This window comes from Haliaeetus albicilla, chromosome 24 (genome assembly GCF_947461875.1).
Source record: "Haliaeetus albicilla chromosome 24, bHalAlb1.1, whole genome shotgun sequence".
Taxonomy (NCBI): Eukaryota; Metazoa; Chordata; class Aves; order Accipitriformes; family Accipitridae; genus Haliaeetus; species Haliaeetus albicilla.
In genome coordinates this window covers 8,374,323-8,397,913 of record NC_091506.1, presented here as the reverse complement: position 1 = coordinate 8,397,913, position 23,591 = coordinate 8,374,323, and the positions used below count along the sequence as shown (strand labels likewise).

The following is a 23,591-nucleotide window of genomic DNA, read 5'->3' as shown; positions in this document are numbered from 1 at the left end:
GATTCTGGCTGCCGTTTGTCACTTGGTTGCCCTCCTGGGAGCTGGTCCCCACATTTGCTTCCTTCTAATCCAATTTTTTTCTACCTGAAGTTTCTTGTAGATTTGATACTATTTTTTCAAACTTGAAAAAGTTGATTTTTTTTTTTTTTTTCCAGATTTCTTTAAATAGCACTGCTAGCGGTGGGGACCAGGTCCAGTATCCCAGCTCACCCTTCAAAAACATTTGCAAAATGAACTGTTTGGCTCCCTTATTGTCCCATGGCAAGGGATGTCCCTGGTACGTGGATGGCAGCACCAGCCGGTCAGCTGGCACGTCCGACTAGTGCACGGGGCACCTCCGAGATGTGCTCATGTACGTTTTGTACCTCGGGGCACTCCTCTCATGGATAGAAATTGGGGACCATCAGTCTAACTGCCCGGCAGGACACGAGTGGATGGCCGTGGCCATTCTGCAAGATGGTCCCTGGTCCACAGACTCCAACGTGGGCTTGGGGCAGGGCTCCCTGTAAATGACATTATTACCCTCCCTCATTCATTTTGCATGGGACAACCAAACAAGGAACCCAAAGCTTGGAAATAAACACCAGCACAGAAAGGAATGTTTACCATTCAATGTATTATTCCCTTGTGTACAAAGTATTTTGCCTCTATAATAGCACACAGGTATTGAAATACGATGGCAAATGCAGAAAGACCATGCAGACATGTCTTATGGGTCTTTTCATTTCCTTTTGAGTATAAGCAGAAAGAAAAGAAACACTGTACAGGAAAGTGCTTGCAAAAAAACCCCCAGTTTGTAGAAAAATAATGGCATTGATATACAAAACCCAGAGTTGTTTCCTGAACAAGAAAAGTCTAATGTCTCTGTTCCTCAAAGTCTGTTCCTATTTAATGAAGCCCATTAGTGAACCACAAGATCAGTGCTCTATCATTTCTTTCCCTTGTAGTTTATTTAATATTTTTTTAGGTTTCACTTGCTCTGTTAATAGCTGCTATGAAACTATATGGTAGAAATGAACGTGTACAGGTCAAAATAATATTTCTTTTTATAAGTAGCCACTCACTTCATTAGAGAAAATATAAGAAGCCTGTACTTTCTAAGCACCACTGTTTCTTTCTAAAGTTCATAGTGCAATTTTCCCTTTTCCCCTACAGAAGTTATACAAAAGCAATTATCATTAGCAAATCACTATTCCGTTACTACTCCTTTCCCCTTTCCCTTTTTCCTCTTTCTCTTTCCCTTTTCCCCCTTCCCTTTTTCCCTTTTCTTTTCTTTCACCTTTGAAATGGTATTTTTGGCATTTTTCTCAGAAAGGTAGAATTTATTATTGTTATGCATAGACATACAACGTTGGTGAAAAATTAGTCTTTCTAAGATATGACCACATCTACTTATGCGCTATTAAGCCCAAACCTCCAAATTATGGGTAAGAATCTCATTCTTTCCTCTAAGCCTGAATATTCCTAAGAGCAGCAGAGGCACACACAGTGAGTGTAGAGCACCAGTTCTTTAGCTGCTGGACTGTCACACAGCCCTGCTCGCCTGCGAGGTGTCTCCCAGCTGACGTGAACGTGTCGATCCCCGACTGCCAGCTTTCACTCTGAAGGCTGAACACAGCCCGGCACACGCATGGGTTATGAATCCAGGGATCGGATCATTTATCGCTATTGATCTGACTATTTTGTAACAGACTAATTACACATCCTTTGGGGAGCCCTGCAAGAGACTCACACAAGAACCCGAGGTTGCGTTTGTTAACTGTTTGCATCCAAAATTGCAAGACTTATCTGAAGTAGCAGAGAAGCCTCTTTAGTTTTCCAAACCGCTGGCAATTTTGTGCTGAAAAGCTTCCTTTCCGTGTACTTTGTGCTCCTGGCTGCCCCGACATATAAGGTGAAGGGGCAGCATCTTCCTATCACTAAGTAAAATTGTGGAGAAAGAGATAAGGGACATAGTCATAGACTACAAAAATAATCTGGTCACATCACCCCCGTTCAACGTGCTACGAAGCTCTGCGAAAACGTGGCGTGCCACAAGCGGCGGGCTATGTACAGGCAGGAGCCATCACACGGCCGCGTTTGGCGCCTATGGGAGATGTCTCCTCCATTTGTATATATTAAAAAAAAAAAAAAAGCCAACGCTAAAGGTCTGGTTGTACACGGGACGGCGGATAGGCAAGGAGCGCAGATGCCTTACCAGGAAGATCCGAAGCAATACAGAAGTAGGCGTAAAGCAGCTTGTTTTTGAAGGGGGGGGGGGAGGCAGAGTTATCTGTAAGTACAGAGTGATCTCGTTGAAATGAGGCAGAGCCGGCGCCGAAGCCTCCCCTTGCAGATGGTCTGTGAGTGAGTAGGAAGCCAGAGGAACGCTGCAGGTGTCCGCAACGGAGTCCCCCGGCCAAGAAGAAGGGGCGGCTTGGCTGGACGTGCTGTCCCCCAGCCCCTTTGCAGACCCTGCCGTCCCCGAGATAACACCGCAGGGCTGCTCTCGGCTTCACCTTCGGATTTGGCGACAACCTCCGTAAGAAACTTCCTCGCTACTCAGCGCGCAGCCCAAGGGAGACATATGGCCTGATCAGCCTGTCTGGGATGAGTTAATACCCCGCTTCCAGATGGAGCCAGGAAGCACAGTGGCACATGCAATTAGGAGACAAAGATATGGGTTTTTTTAAAAACGCGAGTTCACTTCAGAGCCCTACGAAAAAGGGGCTCAAGCTGAAGATCCATCTGCGGGAATTTTCCTGAACCTGGAGGCAGATCTTAATTTATTTGAATCGCCCGACAATTTTTCTGCTTTCTTCCCTTTTTCACTGATAAAGGCACTGGATTAACTAAACCTACAGAGCAGTAATAAATATCATGTTAGCACCAAACCAGTGCTTTTAGCACTGGCCACAGAGGTCATGTGAAATTCAAAACATACCTAAAAGATAAAGATTGCTAATGCAACTAGCACTGTATTCATTGTCATGTTTTCCTTGAGTGCTGTCGGCCTAATCCCTAAAAATAAAATTTAAGCACATCTTGTCTATTTTCCTTACATAAAGACAGATTGAAATGCCAAAAATACCCCTACGCAGATTGTGTAGCACCATAGAGGGCCAAAGCAGCCCGTAACTGAAGGAAAATTACTGATTGAAAGTAAACAACTGAATACAGTGACAATAAAGTATCACTTGTCATAATGCTACATATAATGTAGAGTACGCAAAATGCAGTGGTTTGACTGCAGGATTTAACAATAAAAAATAAAAATAGTAAAAGCAGCCTTAATATAATGATTTTACGTACAAAAATATTAAATCAAAATAAATAATTCCAAACATAAATATTATACTGTACATTAAGAATATGCGATCTATATACACACATAAACAGATAAAAAAGTGGAAGGCAGAGGTATTGCATCGCTATCCTTCATCCGTCTCATCTCCGCTGACTGCTCTCAGAGAACCTGGAAAATACAGACAAGGTGCACATTAGAGTCAGATCATCATCTTCGCCTCCGAAACCTCTAACCAGAGAGATCGGCACAAGAGCGGAGCCAAAGCGGGTGCCAGCGAGGTGGGAAGTGCATTTCCAGTTGACAGTGTTATACCCACAAGGGTTACTGGGAGAAGCGGGGACTGGGAGCACGGGATCCCATCGTTCCCCAGAGCTGTCACCGATGCACGAGTGCTTTTGCAAGCGTGGCCTGATCTGCTCCTTCAGGACGTTTTGGGGAAGATTTCCCGTCGTGCAGAAGGAGCTGGGAACTCACCATCGCTATAACACCTGAACATCGAGGCCTGTTCCAGATGATGGAGTACACTTCCCACAGTAACCACCACATTTTCCTACTACTTTGGTACCATCCTGCAGGCAAAATCAGAAAGAACATCTCATGTAAGGGCTCACGAACTCCATGCTGCGGAAGGGCCAGATCTAGGTTATTCTAGCCAGGCTTTTTAATAGAAAATGTCTTGGAAGGAAAACAAATTATGCCTAAATCAATCTATGAAATCACTGTTGTATTTAAATATATGCAAATGTAATTCTCTTTAGTGCTACCAGGTCAGATGGTGAACACAAATAAGAAAAGGTAGTTTTGATTTATTACATTGAAAGATGCCCAAGGAGAAGGCCATTTGGAGGGATATCTCAAGGGTATCTGCTTTCTCCAATTTGCCCCACAGTGAATCACTGTAATGAGTGGAAAACTCAGCTCACGCAAGAGCAAAACCGCACCTAGACAACAACCGGTCGGCAGCTGTGCCCGAGCACGCGAAGGGCACAGGAAGGATATTTGCAGGCAATACCAAGAAACATCCATTTGGAAGGGAAAGGCCTGGAGTGGCTCCAGAGCCAAGATGAGAGGGAAAGTGATGGGGTGAAGCTATGCCACTTGCTAAGGTGCTGTCCCTCCTCAGCTCTGCATTTCCACGGCCAGAAGAGACAAAGGAAAATGTGGAGTGGTCCTGGGGTTGGCCCCGTCTCCAGGAGAGCCCAGCACGTGTGGCGCAATTCTGGTCTTGAGTCAGGAGATTAATACCTCCGCCTGGTCTTCCTTATCCCTCCTCTGCAGAGTCTTCCTCCTCTTGGTCATTACAATGGATAGACAGTCCTTGAGGGGAATTCAACCCTCAGTTACCAGAAAATTGGACTTAAGTGCAGGACAAGCTTGCACAAGGCATTTATTTTTAAACGAGCTCCATCCTGCCCTTGACACTATTGATCTGTGATTGCAGCAGGCTGCTATCATCTCTTCTCACTATGCTTTTCTTTCTTCTGCTCCTGCGGGCAATTACACCCTGAGAACAGCGCTTGACAGATGCCACCGGGTGATGAAGGTAAGAGTCGTCTCTTAGACACCCTGTCCCTTAAAGCTTGTTTTAATTCTGCCAGCTGTGATGGTGTCTGCTCTCCGCAACCCCAAAGTTGGCTGCCTGGGCTTCTCCTTTCTGAAGGGGAGAAGAAGAGCAAAGCACCTGCCAGAACTAACACGTGGGGTCTGTGCTGGTCCTTTTCTACCTGCACTGGAGAGTGCTTTGCTGCAGCTTGGTTGGACCACTAGCATTTAATTCTCCTTTAAGAGCACCAGCACTGACGAGGTTCAGGGACTCAAGGGGCTCCCCAGAGCCAGGGAGACTGAAAACAGTACAGCAGAGGATATTTTGCAAATTGCTTTTTGTCAAATGGTTATGGTGACCTCCTTTGGACAGTTTTAACAGGAGCAATCGGGATGATTCACATGAAGTAACAGCCAAAAAAAAGGCGATCCTGGGTTTTTCCAGTTTCAGAACATGACACAGAAGCAACAGTGCAAAGGCACGCAGTGACAGAGGCATTAATGGGCAGGCAAATTAAGCCGTCTAAGTTCAAATTTGGCTGTGGGGTGATTTTGAAGGTCTGCTTGGCTTACCCGGAGGCCTCAGGTCAGCAGAGCCACAGGCGGCCGCAGGGGATGGTGCCCCGGGGTGCAGCCCCAGCCCACCGGAGCACGGGTGACTCGAGTCTCACCCAAGGAGATAAACCCAGCCCAGAGGGAAGGTCCATGTCCTCCGCACTTTATTAGCAACATTTTGGGAACAATTCCTACTCGGGGCACTCGCCTGGCACCCGGACCCTCTCCGGATGCTCACTAATTAATTGCAACAAGTCAGATCAAATTAAACCTGCTAGCCCCCCCCAATACAATATGGGCAACACTTTAATGTCAGTTGTTAGTTTTTTTGTTAGTCTCTACTTGGATGATGTTGCCACGAAAGACAACACGGCAATGAAAAACTTCTCATGAGTGGGTATAACCATAATTAAAATTACAACTTACTGGGGATTTTTGAATTTCCGACACCGCGTAATTCCCTTGCGAGAGCCACTTTGCCGTTCCTGTTAAGGACAGGCCTGTCCCATAAAGGTCTATGCTGAAGCGACCCTAAAAAACAAGCAGATGAGCCTGGTTATCCCAAAACACTGTGCTTTGGCCTCCCATGGCTTGGCACAGTGTCGCTTTTCTAACAGGATCTTGCCAGCAGCGTTTTCAATTTTTTCCATCGCTCTGATAGTGATTAGCACATATTGTACAAATCACAGCATGCCTCGGGTTAGGAATTTCCTTCTCGTTGGTGGCTGCAGGGAAGGAGGGGCTTTATCTTGGTTTTTCACTGCTGTTTTTCTCGCGTTTGCACTGCTTTTTCGCCGTTTGCCGGCTGAGGGCATTCTTGGCTTTTCCATGGCAAACTGCGGAGCCTGACGTGCTCCAGCAGCTGATGGGAAAGGTACCCCAGGGACTTGCTGCAGCCGCTCTCACTGCTCCCTCCTCAACTGGAGAGGGCACACTTGTCCTTATTTTCCTTATTTTCCACTGGTATGGTTTTGGGCTTGGTTTTTTGGGGTTTTTTTTGTGGGGGTTTTTTTTTCCCCTAGACGTCAGTAAAATCAAAACTCTTTCATTTGTTTACTTCCTAAAAACGTCCTTTACTTCATTCCACCCTGTCTCAAAATGCACAAAATGGGTGGAAAATTAAGAGCTATGCCTGCACTCAACGCATACCCCCCCCAGCCTTCCCCTTACCCCCATGGCAGACCCCAGCCCTGCCTGTTTCTGGACCCAAGGAGGGATCCTGTGGCCACATCCCCAGGCTGACCCGCAGCCCAGCACGGCCATGCAGTACCAGATGGCTGTTAGCTTTGCTCCTTGCCCTGGCTGCCTTAGGAATGCTGATTTTCTGCAAGGAGCAAACTGTCTGGGTCAGGTGGATGGATATTAATATTTATGAGCCTTCCCGAGGTAAGAAGTCAATCCCTAAGCCGCTGAGCTGTGCAGAAAAGTGTCAGCTCTGAAAGTAGGGAGGGAAGGAGATGGAGAGGTTTGCCCTCTGCCGTCTGTTGCTGTGACTCCCTGCTTAATGCCCTTTGCAAATATGGTCCACCCAATACCTTGGACTAGCCAAACATATCACTTGTCATCCCCCAGCTCCACAAAAGCTAGGTGTGCTGAAGACACGGAGCAAGCCACCTGTAGCACAGTGTTAAGTAGACTCCTAACGACTTTCAGGAAAGCATGTTTTTTCCAAGCAACTGGGCTAGATGTCCTACATCACCTCCCAGAGCTACTGAAGAGGCAACTTAGCCTGTGCCCAGCTCCATGCTTCCATGGCCGGGCACCTCGCGGTGCTGGGACAGGCTGGATTTGCCCTGATGCGCAGGCACCACCTTCGTTTTGTCAGTGTTTTCCCAGCCCCAAAGTGGAGTGACTGATGGTCCCACTGGGCTGCTGTGAAAATACGCAGCGGGGCGTGAGGCTGGTGGGGCAGCAGCTGGCGGGTACCACCGTGGTCTCTGACAGACGGGGTCTGTCCGTCCTGCGGCAGAAACCTGACTTGTTCCTGCCCTGTAAATGCCTTCTCCTTCTCGGGCATCTCCCCCCTGAGCTGGCACGGCAGGAGTCCCACTGTCTGTCTGCTGCCTTCTCCATCCAGAGGGGTTATCTCACCCATCTTCTTGCACCCTGGCAAACAGCGGTTTCAGCAGATACGAGATTGCAGAGCACAGAGGCAGGGTCCCAGAGCATCCCAATGGCCTGATTCACGACTGGTCTCCCTGCCCAGCATTTCCACCAAGCCCTGCTGTGGACCGATTCCCCCACCTCCAACTAAGCACGCCAAGCCCAGCCCTTCTCCCACAGCATATTTCTTCTTCCTTTTCTCCTTTACCGTTGACTGAAGTCCTGGGGAATGTCCCTTAGCCAGTCCTGACACTGGCCTGATAATAACCTGACATTTTCCCGTATGGAAAATGGAAATGACTTTCTGCACGGACAAAGGGAAAAGTTTCCGACCACTGAGATAAGAATGTGACACTCACTGGTGCTGGGCTGATGCAATCAGCAGTAATTAATAGAGGGCCTGAACAAAATAAATGGCACCAATTCCTATGAAATGCTATTGTCAAATACCTGTGGGCATTTGGCTGCACTGTAGCAGTCCCCAGCAGTGGCATAAGGAACGGGTCGTCCATCATGTGTCCGTGCGAACTGTAAATCAGTCGCTGTGGAGAATAGTTGGTGAATAACATGGAAAGAGAGATGCAGGGAGAGACACAAAGTAAGTGTAAACATGCTCTTCGCTAATGTTTAAACTCATTAAAGCTGGTTTCATATATTAATCTTGAGAGTCAGGACCTCATCTGCTGGATTTTTAATATTAAATCCCCAATTCATCCCACATGTGACTCCCTGGCACATGAGCACTGAATTTAACAGGATGCTTACATATTCAACGTTTACAGCTCGGTCTAAGTGCATTGGTGATTTAGGACCTAGGTATAAATAACAACAAAACTCGAACCCATGACTTGGGTTTTATTTCTCTATCAGAAAATTCCCCACTTTCAAGAAGGCCATGGGACCTCCTAAATCTCTCTTTTAAACAAAGGCAACCAACCATCTCGGTGCTCTCCTGGCTGCCCCAGCCCAGGGGTCGGGGTTTCAAAGGGAATTGGGGTATTTTGCTCTGGAGAGATCTGAAGTAACTGAGACTCATTTAGATGGGGATGTGAGATAGCTCCTGCCTGACAGAGGTAGGTGCCCAGCTCCTTTTGAAATTCAAAGGGAGCTGGTATCAAATTCCCCAACGATGGTTCCTTTGAGATCTTTACCTAGGAGCTTTTACAGACTATTAGTAGCTTTTTACAGATTGATAGACTGGGAGGTCTCATGGCTTGAAAATTAAGTGATAAAAACCCCCTATCAGATAAAGAGTCCTTTTACAAGGAAGGATTGTGATTTGCTAAAAAACTCCCCTATTTACTGAATGAACCCCCAACAATATGTTGTATTTTTAAAACATTTGTTGGAAACTGATAGCATCCCTGGAGTCAAGGGGACTGAAACCATAACCCTATGGGATGCTGCAGGCTCTGCGGTGGCGGGATGGCTCCCAGCTCCCACGCATGCTGCTGGGAGTGACAGGGTACCACTTCTATTGCACAGCTACAGTCCCCTCCTCTTCCCCTGCAAATCCATGGCCCCAGCTCTATCACACTCAATACAAGTTATTTCCCCATGGACTGACTCTGCTGAGAGCCTCCTCTGCCTCCCCACCGCACCGATGCTGGCACCAGCCTGGAGGGAGCAGCATCCCTACCCCAGCCGAGTCCCCTGCACTGGGATCTCCTGACACATTTGTGCGTAAAATGGGGGGCCAGCTCCTCTCTGGTTAAGCTTTCTGCCTGAGTCCAGTCTGAAAATAGGAGACCAAATGAAATAAAATCCTTCAAAAAATACACTGGCCTGCCGGGAGCACGCAAATATTCATTCTGTATAGCAGATGCACCAGCAACTGTCTTAATATTTTCCCATATTACAGAGAAATACTATAAGCATCTCTGATGTACTCGAGTTGCAGTCGCTAAGTGTAAAGCAGCAAGCAGGTGACCGACTTTAAAAGCAGCTTTTAACAGGAGAACTCAGGAATATTGCTCACTAGAGTACTACTCCTTGTTTGTAGTTACAGCTATATTTGTGTAAAATAAACATTTTTTTTTTTTTTAATGGCAAGGCCCTGTTTTTACTCACTTATTATTTGCATAGTGTTCAGGTCCAGCCTTACTTTGCTGAAGGTGGAAAACCCAGCTGCTGTGTAATCTTTCCTACACTGGCAGTCTTCTCGTCTGCTCCCGTTATATGGACATTCAGTCGGGTTATGCAATCTAAATCAAAAGAAAACCCTTTCTACTCATGACTGGAAAATATTGCCACGGAAAAAAAATATTGTGCAGCTCAGGATTAAGGGATTTCTTACCTGTATCCATACACTTCTGAAAAATTCTCTGCATCCCCATTTACAAGGGTCACGTACTCCTTTGGGCTGTCAGTCTGCATCCCAGAGCAATACACCTGAGGGAGAAGCCAGAATTTTGTCAGGCATCATGTGCAAAGGGATCGCTGAGAAAACCGAAGGTAGAAAATCCAAGAGTGGGAGTGAAGAGCACACGCAGGGTCCTCTTGCCCCTTTGGGAAATGCATTAACTATCAATCTGTTGCTGAAATGCACCTTTAACGTCTTTCCTTTGACTTGAAGGAAATATTCGCCATCTTCAGTGACACCTTTGAGATTTTTAACGTCTTTGCAACTCCTTGGTAATTCACCTGAAACAGAACAGAAATACTGAGCAACTGTACATCAAAATTTCTTTTGTAACACCGTGAGGCATCCAAAGCATCAAAACACCTTGTTTACTTTTAAGAGGTTTCCCCGAAGTGCCTTAGTGCTTAGTTGGATGGCTCCCAATGCTTGGAAATACTGCTTATCTCTAGGAGTTTGATGGGAAAAGATGCTGAAGCCACGAGAAAGGCAAAGGAAGGTGCAAATCTGCAGACTTACAGTCATGGACGTTGTGACATGTCCTCCTCTCTTCGGGTTTCAGATCCGTGTGGCACAAGCTGCTGACCTGGTCATCGTTCGTCAAACACTGCACCGACCGGTGCATGACTCCAACTCCACAGGTGACGGAGCACTGCAAGACAGGAGACAGAGATTCGTATTTTATCTCAAGGGTTGCTGGGCTCCAGAAGAACAGAGACAGCCTCTTTCCCTTGTAGCAAGGGACAGCAGCAAAGGCCCCAATCCTGCAAAGTGTTCAAACACAGGCTTAATTTTAATCAAACAAGTAATCCCTTTTTATTATTAATCCCTTCATTATTATCATTGTCACTAATTATTTCAAGAAGACTACTGAACTTCAGTTAGCGGTTAAACGCTTTACAGGATGAGGCTGTATTGGTTAAGGTGAACCGTGCGCTCATGTGCAATTGTTTATTTTTCACACTTGGAAGGTCATACAAAAGAGAAATGTTCACCAGAAGGTCTGAATGGTAGAAATCCTTTCCTGGTGGCTGGAAGACATTTCTTAAGACCGACAGGGGCCTCTGAACAAACATGACATGGTTTGTTGTTTTCTATCCAAATTGCACCAAAACTCCCACAGCCTCCAAACCCCTTCTCCCCTCACCCTCTGGAAAAATGGCTAAATCTGCGCAAACACCAGGTCATTCTCAAACAGCCCAAATCAAGGGCAATCTTAAGGCTGAAATTGCACAAGTGACTGGAGCTACCGAGCAGCAGCTTGTCTACGCTGGCTGCCGCTGAGCACGGGCGATGGGAGGTGGGAGCATCTTGCTCCTCCTCTGCAACTTGTTCTTTCAGTACTTGAGAACTGAAAATCAGCTGTTTCTACAGGTACCGGGTTAGGCTGCCAAGAAAATGATGCTGCTCATCTCTTTAGAAATTATTAGGCTAAAGGAGCACACCACGAAGGAGACAGTCTTCAACACCTCACGGTATTCACAGCTTGGCGTTTACTCTTTATCAGGTCCAAATCCATAAAGCTTAACTAAGGAGCTGAGCAGGACTCTCTTTGTCCATCAAAGGTGATGGTATTTTACATTCAATCTCTTTGAAAATCAGAGATGAGAAGGGTCATGGCACTTGGTAGTCACTAGGACGTTCAGCAGCCCAAAGCGAGGAGAAAGGTCTTGCTCTCTGAAATGGATACTCTTTGCAATGAAGTTGTATTAATGAGTTGGACATTTTGCACTGAAATTCTGGGGGAAAATGCCAATTAATTGAGGCTGAGCTCTTTGCTGTAACTCCTCTGCTCTGACTTGCAGGGAGGATCTGAAGCTTCCTATGAGGCAGGAGGAACTTAGGTTTCAAATAGCTCTGCCATTTACTGTGACAACTTCCACTACATTTTGTTTGACTTGACCCTCATTGCCTTCTAAAGGTTTGACAAATTCCCACAAATGCCTGAGCTGGGTTAATAAATCAAATTTATGGGAGAAACACCACATTTCAAAGAATGTCGGAAGCCCAAAGAAGTGAAATGTTATCACCTTAACTAAAATTTGATCTTGTAGTTCAGGCCCCAGAAGAGGCTCAACACAAATAACTTTAGCAGAAAGGCTCAGTTCTTTCCCCTGCCCCGTCCCAGCATTTGTAAGAAGGAGGGGGCAAAAAAAAAAAAAAAAAAGAAAGAAAGAAAAAAAATCCTTTTAAGGCTCAAATTACCAGTTTTTTGCCTATTAGTAGGTCCCAAGTCTTGGTCATACACATGGCCAAGCGGGATCAACCCCAGTTGCCAGCTATCCATTGATCCTTCTAGCACAAGGCTTTCAAACCCCTGTTTTCTGGCAATGACTCCACTTTCTGACTAAGCATTCAGCATGACCATCAACACTGCCACAAATTTTGGCTACACCTGAATCTTCATAGAGAATGTGACTCTACTTGTAGCTGCTGGGACTCCCCCGTAGGATGGGATTCAGTCTGGAGCGTGGAGCCCTACACACATGGGGGCCGCTGCTGTACAAGAGTATTCATTGTATTAATTTACACAGCTCTTAAACATTCCCCCTCCAAACCTTCAGACTGTGTCCTCAGTGTAAAGAAAAATAAGTTTGTTCCAAATTTTTCAGTTAAGAAAAGAAGTTTGCCAAACTTACGCTTCCCCAGTTGCCAACGCGCCAGGATGCCGAGACGGGGCACTCCCCGAGGTAGCAGGGCTGGATGTTGGGCGGCTGTGTGCCAGGACAGTTGACTGTGTTCTGGTACCCATACTCGTAGTGGTCCTTCCCGGTGTAAATCTCGCTGCAGGACACCAGGCGCTGCCTGTATCCCTTCCCGCACGTGACGGAGCACTGAGGGCAGAGGAAGCGCCTGTTAGCACCGTGCGCTTCGGGAAGGCTGCCCAAAACGGGAAGGAAAAGCAGGCTTGCCAGCTTTTAACTCAGCAAGCTGCTCCGAGGGATCACTAGTAACTATTTAAGCCAGCCGTGAGTACTGTGAGTGGCTACAAGTGGGCTGGTGCCCGACACTGTCTTTGAACACCCAGTTCCTCCCTGTGCCGCCCCTACAGCGCCAGGATTCCCTACTCCAGGTTGGCTCCTGGGCACATGTTATCTCTCTCCAAGGGCAAAGAAAGGAGCAGAAGATCCTTTGGAACTCAGAAATGCCTCTATTATTTGGGTTTTCTTTTTTCCCTTTTTCTTTTTTTTCCCTTTTTCTTTTTTTCCCCTTTTTCTTTTTTTTCCCTTTTTCTTTTTTTTTTTCCATGGGATGCACAGGGAAAGAAAATGGTCAAGATTGACCCTGAATGGCAGGTACTTGGCAGCAACTGGAAAAAAAGGGAAGGTTTTCCTTGTAGTTAGAGGACAAACGGTGCTTCTGCCCTCCTCGCCAAAAGGCTGAGCGGGAGCTGGAGAGACCTGAGCTCCGGCTCTGCGAGCCCTCGCCCACCTCTCTGTCTTCATGGGCCCCAGTGCTCCTGGGGGGGTCACAGGTGGTGGGAGTGGGTAGAGGGTGTCTGGGCAAGGGGTAGCCGGGGCTCCAGCCTTACAGGCACCCTAATATTTCCCTTAGGAAACCACCCAGGAGACCAGACTGCTCCAAGAAATTCTCATCTCTCCGTGTTTCTCCCTCCTGCGCTATCTCAGGTGGCTTGTCTCTCCTCCCCCTCAGTCCCAGCATGTTTTCTTTTTTCCCTTTTCTTGTTCTTTCTTTTTAATCAGTGCTGTGTCAGCAGCTGCCTTGTCATTTCCCTCTGCTGTTCCTCCAAGTGGAAAGTAATCCTTCACTCACTGCAGAAGGAAACAGGCTGAGATTAGCCCGGGTCCTTCCGCATGCAGTGCCTGCTGCAAAGAAAACTCATCTATTTTCCTTGCTAAGCCCTCTCCCAGCCGTGAGGGTGAACCTGCTGCCTTTGCTCACACCAGGTCCTCGCTCCTGCCAAAGACGGCATCGAGGAAAGACGTGTCCCCGCGGTCATATCCAAGCTCGCCTTTCCCCCAGGATGCTCACCCGGAGCTCCCCGGGATGGGAATAAAACCAAATAAATAAATAAATGAAATAAACCAGCACAAAACCAAATAGGGTGCCTGCTGGACGCGATGTGCTTCAGAAGAAAATTGCCTCTAGATATTAGCTAGAACTCTGAGCATGCTGGCATTTAGTCTTTAATATCCTGGTCTTCTCGCACAACCCTGCTTCTTTCTCTCCAGGAGGGAAATTGCACACAGAAACAAACCAAAAAATAATAATTAAACCACGCAGCATTGCCCTGCCACTGTTGATTTGGGTTGCAATATCTCAGTGAGGCCGGCGGCGAGAGGAGGAGAGCGTGGCCCGGTGCCGAGCGGTCCCTGCGCGGGGATGGGGATGGGGATGGGGACTCACCTCCGACCACTCTCCGGTGATCCAGACGTACTCGCAGGGCGGCAGCCCGCAGCTCTCGATTTCGGGGGGACGTTTGCTGGCGTCGCAGTAGCCGCTGTTCTGCAGCTGCTTGTTCTCATCCACGCAGACCACCTTGCGGTACCGAGATGCCTCCCCGCACGTCTTCATGCACTGTTTGCAAGAAACAACAGCTCATGCAACCCATGAGGGACTTCAGCAAATAAATCTGCATCTGCCGAGCGAGCGAGCCCTCCTCCCAGCAGCCCGAGTGAGCGGATGGCTCTGTGCCCCATGCTGGCATCTCTCATTGGTATCACTTGGGGGGCAAATTTGAGACCAGAGCCCTGCTGTGGCAGGCACTGCGGGAGCATCCACTGACAAATTGCTCCCATCCTCTGGAGGTACCAAGCCGAACTGCAGATGTAGGGAGAGAGGAGAAACCAAAGCAGCAGGTATTGGGATGGGCCAGATGCGGGATCCAGCTGCGATGGGACCGAGAGATGCAGGGGTGGGCATACCAGGTCAGGGGATGGGGCAAGGGGGCAAGAAAGGGGCCAACCCCTTCCATTTCAGCCCCTAGTAAATACAGCTGCTTGGATAACGACAACCCAGCCATCCTCCTTCCAAAATACACACCGTCGCACCCTTGGCTGTGGCTGGTGCGAGGAGAGCCCCTTGCCCGGTCCCTGCTAGCGGGCGAGCAGCAGCGCTCTGCCCCGGCACATCCCTGCAACCGCGGAGCCTGAGTGGGCCCTACGGGTTTATTCTCTTTTAGACACTGCCCTGCCCAGTATGAAGAGCAACCCATGCTAGCCGAGCACAGCTGCTCCCCGGGGGCTTCTGGAGACTTTAAGGACTCGGTTCTTTCTCTGCTCCTCTTGGAAAAAGCAGCCTGGCTGTGAAGCTGTGCTCCTGGGAGTGGGCTCTGTGCTCAGAGCGTGTCTTACAAAACACACACATAAAACAAAATAAATCAGCATAAGAGCAGCTGTCTGGATAAAACCCTATTTTCTTAAAGTTATCGCCTGTAATGGACTTCTAACACTTTCAACTAACTGGATTAACGAGGAGAAAAATGCATGAAAATAATCATTTTATATAATATACAGGAAATGTCTTCCCCTAAGGAAAAGGATAAAACATTCAATCAGACCATCCCTATCTGTACAGAAACACCGTCTGAAGTCACCTAGGCTCGGAGGACCGTGCCAGTTTAATCTACTTAAAGTCTCACCCTCCGAACATCATTTCCAGCCTCCCCGAAGCAGCTCCTGCTCTCCTGGCTGGCCCACCATTAGCAAGATCTTGGTGTGTTCACTTAATTGCAAAACGCAGGCACTGTCAGGCCCCCCCGCTTTCTGTAATTAGCTGTCAGAACCAAGATTGCAAATTATGCGAGAACTTCGAAAAATCAGATCAATCCGGGGCAGGAGCAGCAAACCAGGAGAGCCGTGAGCGCAATGTCACGTTGGTCGTAAATATTTAGTAACTGAGCGAAGTGGAGGGGGACAGGGAAGGAGAGGCAGCCCCACAAAGCAGCATTTATTCCGAAGGAATAACTTAGGAGCTCTTAGGCAACAGTCAACATTGCAAAATCCACAGTCTGCCAAAAGACCTCAAGGGCTTCATGTGCTTTCAACCTTATTTACTCTCTTGCTTTAAGCCCTTGGAGTGGAAGCTCCTTCTAGGTCTGTGCTGAAACACAGCGATCCTATGGGGGCTGGAGGAATTTGCTGGAGTATGATTTCCTCAGAGAGCAAACACACTGTGCTATATTTGCCCTTCTCTGCTATCTCCCTGTTATATAAGTAAAATCTGAAAGGGAGTTATTGCATGTGAATAAGGCATCGCTAGTGCTCCATCATCACGTAGCTTCCCTGAGCGGCGCCTTTCAGAGGCAGCACGAACCCCGAACTTCCCGCTCCCTCCTAATGAGGGATTCTCCAGTGCGGTGGGAACGGGGCTACGGGATGCTCCAAGCTCCCCTTGTCTCTGGATTGGCGTACGCCAGCCCAGGACGTGGTCACCAGTGCAGGGTGAATCGTTCCAGCCCTCCGCCGCCCACAGCCGAAAGAGGCGTCTTGCAAGAAGTGGGAAGCTCAAGGCTAATTTCGTCCCCTCCCCTTAATGTATATTTAAGCCTAAATTTGCAAGTACATTGGCTCATGCTTCATTTTAGGAGGGTGAACAATCTCTATGCTGTCAACGCACCTTCTGACATTGGCCGTGAAAAGCTATCATATCAAAAGCCCATCCTCATTTAAAATCATTAGTTGCCGATTGACACGCTCGAGAGCACGCCAGCCTGCTTTGGGTTTCTCTGCAAATAACGGTTGTATGGCCAAATAAACCTAAGCCAGTTCTGCACGTTTTGTCACCATCAATAAATGAAAGTTTGATTATTTGTATTTTTAGGGATAACTGGCAATTAAAGTAATCCCACTGCGATATTAAATACGGCTCAAAGACAGTGAGACCATCATAAAATAAACCAAAGAGAAACGCCGCAGAGGTTCCAATCAGCCACCCCAAGGTTATAAAACATTATTCATGTAGAAAGTGGACAGTTCAGCTAGCATGAAAAGGCTATTTTTCCTTTTAATACGGTGATAGATTTTGTATGAACTCTCATGTTCGTGACTGATCTAAATCTCACATAAAACAGCAGGGCCAGGGTATAACAGCTATTGATAGCAAGAGCTGAAAAACAGGTCAGGCATTTGACAATATTTGTCTCTTTTGCTTCATTTCCCAAATTCTAAACTATTTTCCTGGCAGTTCAAATTAAGGACCATTTCAAGCACTTCTGCAACTGTTTTAGAAGAGTAATAATATTAATTAAAAAAGCCCAAAGGCATTGCTTTGCGAAAGTATTCATTGTTTTCCTTTTTTTAAAAATCAAAATCTGACGCAGAGATGAAACAAACCCCCACACCACAAACACTTCAAACATGCCTTGGGTAACTCTGCAATCCAAATCAGGCAAGGATGGCACGATTTTCCCCCAAACAGCAAATGTCAAAGATTCAAGAATTGCATTGCAGCTTCCAGAGCCGTGCATTGTCCTTCCACAGAGGTTCATATTAAAAAACCAAAAATTCCTTCTGTCTCCCAATTTTCCCTTTTTCTTTGTGACCCTGGTCTGAGTTTTACTTTGACATTAGCAAGGCCCTTTCTATTGACTTTCTTCTCCCTGGTGTGGTCACTGAGAACAGCTAATTAATGGTGATACACCAACAGAGCAATAAACGGTTTCCAATAAGTTCCCTATTCCTTTTCATTGGCAAGACCAACTTTTTTCTAAAAAACAACAACAAAAAGGAACAATAAAAAAACCCCTCTTGACAGATTCCCTTTAAAGATAAGAAATCAAGAACAAGACAGCACTGGGATGTTATTTTACATCCCGCCTTTCATGTCAATTAGGGTTCATTGCTGTTCCCTGCCCAGAGAATACTAATGCAATCTCTGCCTCCTCGCTATAAATAACATGTGGCCAGTATTAATGGCTGGGGAGAAGGTGCTACTACTTTTTTTCACCAGATACATCAGAACAAAATAAGAAGTGCTCAGAAGAAGAATGAAGCCATGGGGCGAGCTCACACTGGACATCTCCTACATGTTTCTACTAATGGTTATTTATGGGGGATGAAACTTCCAGCCCACTCCCTTAGCAAAGCTCCCCTGGGGGAAAAAAAAAATCTCCATTAACACGTTAAAAATTTCCCCAGTGCAATGGGAAGCCCTGGAAAACTTAGGAAAACATCAGCATCCACCTCCCACCAAGGGCTTGGCAGGGTAGGGGCAGGCAGGGGTCTCTCGCCACTGGTTTGAAAGTTGCAAAAATAAGGGAAAGAGGGCAAAAGGACGGGGTAGGAGCCGTGGCTTTTCAGGGGCTAATTACACTGTTGGGTAAGAACTGCAACTGCATGCTGTTTGGTGACCTACTTTGCCGCCTGTAAATTTATTAGCTGAAGAAATTTAACAGGCTCTGTAAAAGCAAAAAGTTCATTGCAAGGAATTTGCTGGAGCCCCCTCGGCTGTTCCTGTGTTTCTTTTCCAGGCTGGCGTGGTTCCGTTGGGTACCACTGCGTGGTCAGCTCGGCTTTGCCTCCTGCTGCTTCCCATCGCCCCTCGGCTCCCGGGCAGGTGGGAATAGGGGCACAGACCTCTCCGGCCTCTTGTACTCATGGCCATGTTACATAGGATTACAAACCCAACTTCCCAGCACTGCCAAGACCGAGGAAACGAAGCTAAACTTGTTTGTATCATCCCCGACAGGCTGAGGTACCGCGGGCAGAGGGATATTAGATAATGCCTGCAGACTGGGATGCTCCATGCAGTAACGAGCCATGAAGGAGCTCATGGGGAAGGCAAGATGAGAGGAAAGCACACGCTGCCTTAACCTTGAATTTCTTCTTGCTGCAGCGGAAAAGTTGTGCAGCCTCTGCACACGTGAGGTGCTTTTCCTATCCTCCCCCTTTTTTTCTTTCTTTTTTTTACTGACACAATAAAGGCAGGCTCTGGAAGTGTCTGCAAACACCAAGACTTTGAGGAGGAACCTGGCGGTGCCTCCCCATCTTTTCACACCGGAGCAGGGGGCCCTGTTTTGCATTTACACCAGGGGCTCAGCAGGGTAAGGGACCTCGACGAATTTTGTCCCCCTTCAAGACCTCCGTGGGCCACGCAGGAGCAATATAAAAGGAGCCTGTGTGCCAATGAAAGCCGGGCCCCCGTTTGATTAATATTTCTCCTGCTGCCCGGCATTGAACACTGCAAGTGTCAGGGTGACCAGGATCAGGCCCTGGTCATGCACCTCCAGAGTCGGTGAGACCTTTGCTCTTCAAAGGGTTCAAGATCGAGCCCCTGCTGCCCTGCCACTGGGGCTGGCAATGGTTTTGCCGGGCAGCTGATGTACCTGGTGTGGGGGGATTCTTCTGCCCCTCTCCATCCCCTGCATCCCCACAGCAGGCAATGCCCTTCTCCCTATGTGATGTGGACATCCCCTCCATAGGAGCAACGGCCTCTTCTGCACACCGGCTGTGTGACGCTGGAGTCAGCTCCATCGCCTTTCCCATTTCCAAGGCTGGCCGTCCCTGCACTGCAGGGAAGAGCCTGGGACAGCCCGGCAGGGATGGAGGAGAATTGGGGCAGGATTTAGCCAGGGATGGCTAAGAACGGAATGAAACCAGAATGAAAACAATCATTTTGGTGCCTGGTCTGAACTCTCTCTGCCCAAACCTGTTGGGCAATCGAAGTCTGCCACGGCACCCTGCGGGCAGCCCACGGGAGAGCTCCTCCTGGACCCCTTCCTCCTGCCCACGGTCCCCTTGTCCTCCTGCCACCCACCACCCTCAGGCCCACCCATCACCCACACCGCAGGCAAGTCGGAGTTTCTCCCTGAACCACCGTAGCAGCAGCTTTATCTCCTGCTCCAGCCTAAGGGGCTGGTTTTGCTGGGGACCGATCCCCGTCACTCGGAAAAGCACCCTCTCCCATGGGAGAGCTTATCTCAGCGCTGCTCACAGTTTGGCAAAAAACACGGACCAGGAGCTCGGCGAAAGAAGAGAGCTGTCAGAAGGAACCGGGGTAACGGGGCAGGAAAGCGGGAATTACCAATGTTCCCCAATTCCTTCAAACCCACAGGCACGGGGGTCACTGCCAGAGCAGCGCGGCAGGGCTCAGCCTCTGGGAACAGACCCAAATCCGCCCTACCCAAAACCTGCTCAATATTTGCGTAGGTCCCAGCCAAACAAGGGCAGCACGAAGCAATAAATTAACCCTACGGCGGTATTTCTCAGCTTCCCCCCTTCCAGCCAGCACGCATGAGCGTTTCCTCTGCTTTTTTTTTTTTTTTTTTTGGCAAGCCCAGGTTGCAACCCCAAAACCGCAGCCCTCCAGCACCCGTCTCCAGCCTCGGTGGTCCCGTGTCCCCCACCCCCCTCCATCTCCAGCATCATCCCACGCCGCACGCTCGAGAGCACAAGCGACGTGACCCTGGGGAAAGGGCGAAGGGGGGGACCCCGCTTACCGCTTGCCATTCGCCGGCTGCCCAGCGGTGCGTGGGGCACTCGGGGAGGTGACAGTCCCGCTGCGGAGGGGGCCGGCCGGCCGGGTCACACTCTGCCTCCTCGGTTGCCTTCGGGGTACCGCTGTGGCAGCGCACGGTGCGGCGCTGGACGCCCTGGCCGCAGGACACCGAGCACTAGAGGAAGGGACAAAAGGTGAGCGGCCGTCCCCGTCGCGGCCATCGCGGTAAGTTCCCGGGGTTCGCCTCAACGGCGGCGACAGCAACGCTCTAACGCCGGAGTTTAAACTTCCAGGGGAGGCTTTTCGTTGCACGAGGGAAAAAATTTTGCAAGGGCAGAGCAGACAGGCTGAAATCCCTGCTCCGCTGAAGCCAGCGGGAATTTTTGCTGTTGGCTTCGGGGAGGTCAGGATTTCCCGGATGGGATTTTTACTGCAAAACTTTCTGGAGATAGAGGCACTGCTAAATCCTTGCAACACGCCAGAGGCGGCGAGGCTCTGCATAGGACTTCTCGGGCGCTCGGCTCAAAAAAGTAATAGTTCAAAATATATCAAATGCCACAAGTGTCACTAGAGTGGACTTCAGTGAAAAGCAAACTTGAATTATACAGAAGAAAGTCTGGAGCAATAGAGAGGTAAAGGTATGATACAGCTGGGATTGCTTTCAGCATGCATCTAAACGTGCACATGCACACAAGCCAGGGCATACTGTTAGTTTGTGAAAATAAATGTCATCTTTAAATTAACTGCATTTCACATTTCCTTTGTTATACAGCGGGCACGTTTCTCCGTGCTCCTAGGCACAGCAAGAAAAGCCTGAATTTCTCTGTTTCTCAGGCATCTTCAAATTATTATCTACACTACAATGCTTTTAACAGCTTGTTTTTTCTTTCACGCAACATTTCTTATTGTTGTGGCTGCTCAGTGTAATAAGTTTAGCAGTACTTAATGTCCCTCTGGTATGGATTCTTCCTTGCTAGATCTTAAAGCATATGATACAGACTTGGAATAAAAAGAATTTGCATTTATAGAAGAAAGCCTGTAAAAATCAAAAGTTTGCATTTAAAACACAACTACTATGATTAGCCTTTTGCTGAATTAACAATTAATATAAGCAACCTTAGTTAATACATCAGGAACTAAGAAAACAAGTTTACTGCCTATTATTGCAATACCTATAAAAGCAAGCCTTCTTAAGGCAGGGAATTAAGGGGCTCCTAACGGGGAAGCAATTCTCTCTTCTGCAGAGTACTCCTCCATAATGCTCCGTTTGCTTTACTATCCAAATGCCCCATAAAGCCATGAGGACCAAAGAAAAGCTGACTGTCAATATTTGCCTGCCTTCAGATATTTGTAAGAGGGTGGGAGTATTTTTGTGTAACTTTTGAAAGTAGCAGAGAGATTTCTGTCACCGGTGATGCAAATGGTTCCCATATGCTGCGCTGCCTCCCTGTGATTAACGGCGCTGTTTGTCCTACGCATTCCATAGGGGACGGTTAAACTGAATAATGGCCACAAACTTGGAGAAACATATATACCAGGATGCATACCATGCCCTAAAATGCCTTTTGGTTTGCATTTATCACCCACCTAAAAAGCACACGCCCGGGTATGTTACGATAAGGGAGCGCAAGTCACGCCGTGGCTCTGTCACGGGGGGCTGTGCTGTGTGTGACACCCAGGCAGAGCAGATTTGGGGAGAGGGAGGTTGGTCCCCGGCTGTGCAGGGCAAAGCACGGCACTGGGCAAAGCCGTAGACTCATTTCACCGCGTGCCTGGGTGAAATTTTGCCCCCGCGTAAGCCCGCGAGGATAAACGCTGCGCCCCGATGGAATCGGCGGCAGGACTTGCAGTGGGGGAGCGAGCCGCCCCAGGACCCCAGGCCAGGGCTGCTGTGTCCCGGACCGTCCCTTGGAAGAGATCTGAACCCCCTTCCTGCAAGAGAGCAAGCAAGCAAAGAGCTTTCCCTGGGGCTAACTGCAAGAGTGCATGTAGGGGAGGCTTTTCTTGGCTGAACGAGTTTCCTAAGTGCACTCGGGGGCCAGACACGCAGGGCAGCCACGGTGCGATCCGGCCACAGCACAGGAGGAAGAAATACCGGCGTGGTCCCGACCCGAAAAGACGAAGCTGCAGGTGAGCCCAGCCCTGGGAGCACAGGAGGGCTGCGGTGGGGCTGGCCCGGCCACAGCAGGGAATTGCTGCTGCCAGAGCACGGGGGCCTGATGAGGAGGGGGCGACGGCTGCGCCCGGCTTGGGCAAAAGTTGGTGAGTTGGGGTCACGGGAGTTTTCGCGGGGGATTGAGGCATCTCCTTCCGCGGGGCGCTTGCTCCCGCTGCCTGTGCTGCAGCATCAGTATTGCTGTGGCTCTGGCTCGATTTATGGCTGGCTTCGAAATAACGCCATGATGCCCCATTACAGTGGGAAGAGAAGGTGGGTTTTAACACCATTTTCATCCTGGCTATTTTAATCCAGAATACTGGTCAGCCAACCTGTGTCTACCTTGGGGAATACAGCTGGCTGATGTTGCCAGAATATATTCAGTTTAGGGGCAGCCAACTTTTGCTGTACTTATATATTCCCCTACGGGATGCCACGAGCCAGGCAGCCCGTTTGTCTTTTCAATGGAGTCTATACGTTTTCCCAGGAGTGCTCCTTTCTCCACTGAGAAAGACCATCACCAAACTGCTGAGCGCCAGCGCAGCTATAGGGAAGCTCTACCTATGTTTTTAGACAGGGCTGGATTTCAGCCTGTAGCTGAAATATGTAAATACCAGACAGCAGAATAAATACTGGTATTTTTGCTAAGTGAAAGGTAAATGACCATAATTGATACTGCTTAGGAGATGCAAACACATTAAATCTGATATTTCAGCGTAGACCCAAGCACATTTAAAACTTAGCAAAAAAGCCTTTTTTCTTCCCCTCTGATTATTACGGATATATTAAACATGCTTTTCTACAGGAAAGTGGATTCATAACAATCTAGAAAAGAATTAACCCAGCCTCTGAATACAAAACATCCAGAGAGAAAAAAAAAACGGGAGTGGAGCACCAGCTTAGCCAACTGCTGACTGGGATTCATTTTTAACCATTCTTGTATTTTTTTTTTTAATCCTGATTTTTTGAATCATTCCTTTTCCCGGAAGGAAGGAAGGAAGGAAGGAAAGAAAGAAAACCCCTAAAGGTACACACAACAGGTCCTGCACATATATTGCGACAAGGAAGATGCACTTCTACGGGAAAACCTTGCCTTATTTCTCACGCAGACTTTTGCTGGTTTGCCCAGGACAAAAGGCGGCCAGCTCACAGCAGCTTAGCTTTGGGATTATCTTTCAGAGGCAATTAGACCT

The 23,591-nt window shown here is 48.2% G+C and overlaps 1 protein-coding gene across 6 annotated transcripts in view; it reads right to left on the bottom strand.

The window, feature by feature from the left end:
• Positions 1 to 596: 596 nt before the first annotated feature.
• ADAMTS9 (ADAM metallopeptidase with thrombospondin type 1 motif 9) overlaps positions 597 to 23,591 on the bottom strand; it is an 86,885-nt gene continuing 63,890 nt past the window's right edge. For 3 of the 6 annotated variants that reach the window (XM_069811939.1, XM_069811940.1, XM_069811943.1), the window contains 11 exons: positions 20,245 to 20,418; positions 14,214 to 14,384; positions 12,485 to 12,679; positions 10,365 to 10,497; positions 10,035 to 10,129; positions 9,783 to 9,877; positions 9,557 to 9,690; positions 7,937 to 8,028; positions 5,810 to 5,914; positions 3,761 to 3,855; positions 597 to 3,454 (listed from right to left, as the gene is read on the bottom strand). In XM_069811939.1, the coding sequence (XP_069668040.1) occupies positions 3,766 to 3,855; positions 5,810 to 5,914; positions 7,937 to 8,028; positions 9,557 to 9,690; positions 9,783 to 9,877; positions 10,035 to 10,129; positions 10,365 to 10,497; positions 12,485 to 12,679; positions 14,214 to 14,384; positions 20,245 to 20,418 (1,284 nt within the window). In that variant the 3' untranslated portion in view covers positions 597 to 3,454; positions 3,761 to 3,765. Of the gene's footprint in view, positions 3,455 to 3,760; positions 3,856 to 5,809; positions 5,915 to 7,936; positions 8,029 to 9,556; positions 9,713 to 9,782; positions 9,878 to 10,034; positions 10,130 to 10,364; positions 10,498 to 12,484; positions 12,680 to 14,213; positions 14,385 to 20,244; positions 20,419 to 23,591 lie in introns of those variants that run through there. The other 3 variants (XR_011329656.1, XM_069811941.1, XM_069811942.1) reach the window with 3 other exon arrangements.